This window comes from Ailuropoda melanoleuca, chromosome 14, assembly GCF_002007445.2.
Source record: "Ailuropoda melanoleuca isolate Jingjing chromosome 14, ASM200744v2, whole genome shotgun sequence".
NCBI classification, from domain to species: domain Eukaryota; kingdom Metazoa; phylum Chordata; class Mammalia; order Carnivora; family Ursidae; genus Ailuropoda; species Ailuropoda melanoleuca.
Genome location: NC_048231.1, coordinates 41,213,778 through 41,218,433, shown reverse-complemented (window position 1 = coordinate 41,218,433; position 4,656 = coordinate 41,213,778). Strand labels below are relative to the sequence as shown.

The following is a 4,656-nucleotide window of genomic DNA, read 5'->3' as shown; positions in this document are numbered from 1 at the left end:
TTTTTTTTTTTTTTTTTTTTTTTTTTTTTTTTTTTTTTTTTTTTTTTTTTTTTTTTTTTTTTTTTTTTTTTGGGAGGGGATGAGGGGCGCGGCGGGGGAGGGGGCTCTCTCGCGATATTTGCCGCCTGGGCCTGGGTGTCTACCCCCCTCGCCACCCACGGGGTCCCAACGGCGCCCCTCTGCTAAGGAACCCCTTCCGAGGACGCACTTCGCGGAGCGCTGGCCGTGGGAGGAAAGAGGGGACACATGGAGACGGTCGTAAATTTTGAAACGATGACACCCCCTTCTTCGTGGAAAGGCTCTTTTAGAATTGGAGTTAATTTGGCTGGTACCTTCTTCCAAACGCTTAAGCAGGATCTCCAGGGCAGAGTCCGGAACAGGGGACTCCCACCCTGTCCTCGGAGGCTAGTACCACCTCTCAGGGGGCCAGGCTTCCTGACCTGTGTGTCCCAGAGCCCCAGGGACAGGACATGTTTCTGCAAACCTGGCGGATAGGCCCAAGCGCCCCAGAGTCCAGTGCAGGCGGAAACGTGTTTAGGGAGGGAGAGACCCTGCAGATCCTGGGGGCAAGGTGCAAGAGCACCCCAACGGTGTCAGGGTACACCTAGGTCTGCTGGCAGAAGGAAATAACCTGAATGAAACAGAAAGCAATGATTTTGGAGAAGTTGGGGCCCCAGGGGTGGGGGGTACTATTGGCTGGCAGTCTCTTCCCAGGGCAACGATCTAAGGGACTGCCCTTGATGAAGCAGGGTCAAGGCACTGACCAGTCCTCGGCACCCCCCCCCCCAGCAACCCAGCTAGCTAGATGCTCTCATTATTACACCTGTTTGCTGGGGCAGGGGGCGGTTAGGGAGGGAAGGGCCCACAGCCACACAGCAGGCCATACAGCAGGCCTTAAGTCCGAGAATCAGGATTCGAATCCTGAAAGCCTCCTGAATTCCCACCTGCACCGGCCTGCAGCCCCAGAGATGGATGCCCCAGCCAGGGCTGGGGGGCAGGCAGGAAGGAGGCCCGGACTAGGGGTGGAGGGGGTGCTGGCAGAGGAGCTGGGTTACACTGGGGGGACCCAGGCTGCAGGAGGAGTGGGGAAGCCTCCAGCCGAGCTCCTCAGGAGGAGGGAGAGGCCCCTGTAGGATGGTGGGAGTGCAAGCTACCCAGGGGTCCTAGTCAAATCCTCAGGTTGGAGACTTGGGAAGGGGCCCAGCACAGCTGGTATCTCAAGTCTGTGGGAAGGAAAGCTACATTTTTATACTAAAACATTATTCTTTGTTCATTTGAAGTTCACATCTGATTGGACATCCTGCATTTTTCTTTCCCAAATCTGGCCAGCACCCTTAGAACCCTGAACTCGCACCGAACTCAGCCACTGAGACTGCCCTGGCTCCTGAGGTCCGTCCACTCCCCCCCACCCCTGCCCCAGCCTCAAGGAGGGCCAGCCACCCTCCTGGCACCCCCTTGCCCAGGCCCCCAGAAGAAGGAGCCGATTTCAAGTCAAGTCAGAGTGAACCCTGATGGACGGCCCCCTGGGGTCTTGTCTGGCTTACAGCCTGTCTGCTGCCCCCTCCCAACCTCAGGCACAAGGCTTCACCTCCTTGAACCTTGAAATCCTCATCTGCAAAGCGGGAGGTTAACTTAGGGCCCTGGGGTTTCCACTGTGTTCCCCCAGGGAGCCCTTCCCTGGCTCCTCCCCCATTGCTGCCTTTGTTCCCTGGGCTCCCCCTGACAGTGGTCTTCGCTGACCACCCCAGCTAAGAGCCCCCCAGGCCCACCTTCTCCTTTTTCTGCCGGAACCTTCTCCAGAGCCCTCCCCAGGGCCCGAGACCGCGCTGCCTCATGGCTTTCCCGCTGTCTTCTTGATCCTAAGAAGTTGGCTAGGCACAAAATGGGGGTTCAGTGCATGTCTCTAGAGTGAATGCAGCGGGTAGGTGGGACATCTGTGAGATGTCCAACCAAATCCTGACTGCCCCGTGGCGCCTACCTGTCCAGCGCTGCTTCCCCAGGTTGGGCCCCCGAGGCCACAGGGGCAGGGAGGGAGGCCGGCCATCCTGGCGCTCTGGGCGGACAGCTCCCCAGGCAGTCCAGAGTGAGGCCCTGGGGCGGGCAGTGTCCTGGCCTGCCCTGCCTGGCTAGTGGGACAAGGCGCTCCTTGGGGCCCCGATGGAGGCTGTGGGGTGTGGAGAGGGGCTGCAGCGGGTTAGGACACTGCCTGCGGGAGCCTGGGAGGCCAGCCCAGGTAGGGATGGGCTGGAGGAGGAGGGGGGACTTCGCCGCTGGGAGAGGAGCCCCCTCGCCTCTCAGGTGGGAGGGCACGAGTTAAGCGCCCCTGACCCACACCCACTCCCCTGGAGGGGCTGTCCCAGGCAGCCCCGGGATGGCACTTGGGAGCTGCCTCCCCCCCCCCCCCCCCCCCCCCCCCCCCCCCCGTCTCCTCTCTGGCCTGACGAGGTCTCGGGCTCTGGGCGACAGGAGGCTGCAGTGCAGGCAGAGCCTTGCTGGACGCAGCTGCGCGGGCGGCCACCTGGCCTGGGAGCTGCCCCGGGCCCCGCCCTGCAGCTGCTGTGGAGCCCCGGCGGCTGGCACGTCCTACCCGATGGCTGGCAGCTGCAGAAGGTGACAGGGCCCGAGGCCCCGGAGCTGGGGGGCGGCGGGGGGGACCAGCAGCCACCCTCAAGATGGCTACGGTGGTGTGTGGCGGAAGCCTCTGGCCAAGGGGCTCCCAGTGGCCCAGCACTGGCCGGGGCGGGCTCACAGGACCGGGTCCCCATCATGCCACTCCAGCTGAGGTGCAGAGGGGGTGTTTTTGAGGGGAGCAGCTCTGCCTTCCGTCCCGGAGGCCAGAGGAGGAGAGGGTTGGCCCAGCCTGCGGGGCTGCTCTGGTCTCGGCGCAGGCTCCAATGGAGGCGTCGACGGCACCGGGTGCTGCAGCGACGGGGCGTGGGGCTCACGGCACGTCTCAGGTACTTGGCGGGCACGAGAGTTCCATGCAGAGCAGGCAGGGAGGCCTCCTGGAGACAGGCCAGCGGCCCATCAGCTGGAGGTTTTGGACCACCGCGATGCAGCCTCCTGGCCAAGATGCCTTCCCTCGGATGGCCGGGGGCTCCAACAAGGCCCCGGGAGCCGCCACATCTTCCATGAGAGGGCACCCTCCCAGACCCCCCAGGGCTGCCCAACACCACCCATCCCATTGTCTTCTTATCCTGGGCCTTCTCCGTAGCCCTGCCGGGCCAAGATGGGGGTGAGTATGGACCCCTTTCCTGGGAGAGCAGCGGGTAGGTGGGACATCCCCTGAGGGGTCCCAGGGGCCCACGGGGAAGGTGCACAGGGTAGGGGATGGACAGATGCGGGACACCTGGAGGGCGACCCTCAGAGCAGGTGTCGGGTCCCAGAAGCACGGATGACTGACTGGTCCAAGCCTCTCGCTTGGCCCCCTGGAGGCAAGGCCCTGCCTGGGGGTACTCAAGAGCTGGCAGGGCTGGGCTGGGCTGGGGAGGAATTGGCAGGCACCTCCCCGAGGGACGAACGCCACCCCCTGAGCAGAGGACAGCCCTTCCCTGAGGAGTATCATTCTGCCCCTCAGCCCCAAGAAGTCTGGTAGGAACCCCCGTTTTGGGTGTAGACGCTTTGCGAGCCGCTCAGCTGGGCTGCATCTGCCTCTGACCCAGATGAAGTTATCTATACTCCCAGGCTGAACTCTGACCCGGGATGAAGAACAAAAATGCCCCTCTCCCCACAAAACACAGACGGGCTCTAGGAGTAACTCTCCAGAGTCTTCCTTTTACAAAAGGATTACTATCAACTTGGAGGCCTCAGGGATGGGGGGAGGGGCTGCTGTTGGAGAATCTTCTGGCTCCAGATGAGTGCAGGGCGCAGGGAGGGCCAGGGATGGGGAGTCATCTGCAGTGTCCTGGGAATCCGTGGGTGGAGGGGGCTGGGATCCTCCTGCCTTGTCAGCCTCTCAGCCAGTGGACCGTGGGAGCCCAGGGGGGCCCACTGGGACAGCAGGGAGGGGCGTGGGGTGCCTCTGCTCTGACAGCCCTGTTCTGGAGTCTGAACCCCCTCTGGGTGTCTGTCCAGCTCAGGGCAGGCAACCCAGGCCTGGTGTGCCAAATGAAGCCGGGGTGCCCCGCCACGGTCCCTGTGGCCCTCGGCTCCCTCCGTGTCCATGCAAAGTCTCCCGTCTGCTTTTGTAGAGCTGTTTCTGTCTTCCTTAGGGGCAAGGGGTAGGAAGGGATGGAGGGCCCTGCTCAGGGCAAGTCCTCCTTCAGCACAGGGGCCTATGACCCCTTCCTCCAGAGCCTTCCCTCTCCTGTGTGTGCATTCCAGCCAGCCTTCCACGCCCGTTCACGCCTGACCTCCACCAGCCTCCTGCACACGGCTCCAGGACCACTCGCTTGGCTAGTCCTTCGGACTGGACCTTTTAGGGTCATCTTGGCTACTCCCCGGCCGGCGGCACGGGCTACCTACTTGGGGCACCTTTGGAAAGGCACACTAACCCAAGCCACCCCCACGCCACGGAGGCAGAAGTCCGGGGATCGTCCCCGGCCGGCCCTGCCCCCACGGCCGCGGCGGAACCGGGCCGGGAAGCGCGAGGGCGCCCCGGACGCGCCGGGAAACCGAGGCCGGGGAGCACGCGGCCCGGGCAGCGTGGGCGGCCCG

The 4,656-nt window shown here is 63.4% G+C and overlaps 1 protein-coding gene across 1 annotated transcript in view; it reads left to right on the top strand.

Annotated features, from left to right (window-relative positions):
* The first annotated feature begins 3,214 nt into the window (after nucleotides 1-3,214).
* The window catches only part of AKT1 (AKT serine/threonine kinase 1), a 27,767-nt gene continuing 26,325 nt past the window's right edge, over nucleotides 3,215-4,656 (top strand). The window contains exon 1 of the mRNA XM_034642003.1: nucleotides 3,215-3,235. Within this exon, the coding sequence (XP_034497894.1) occupies nucleotides 3,230-3,235 (6 nt within the window). The 5' untranslated portion in view covers nucleotides 3,215-3,229. The remainder of the gene's footprint in view (nucleotides 3,236-4,656) is intronic.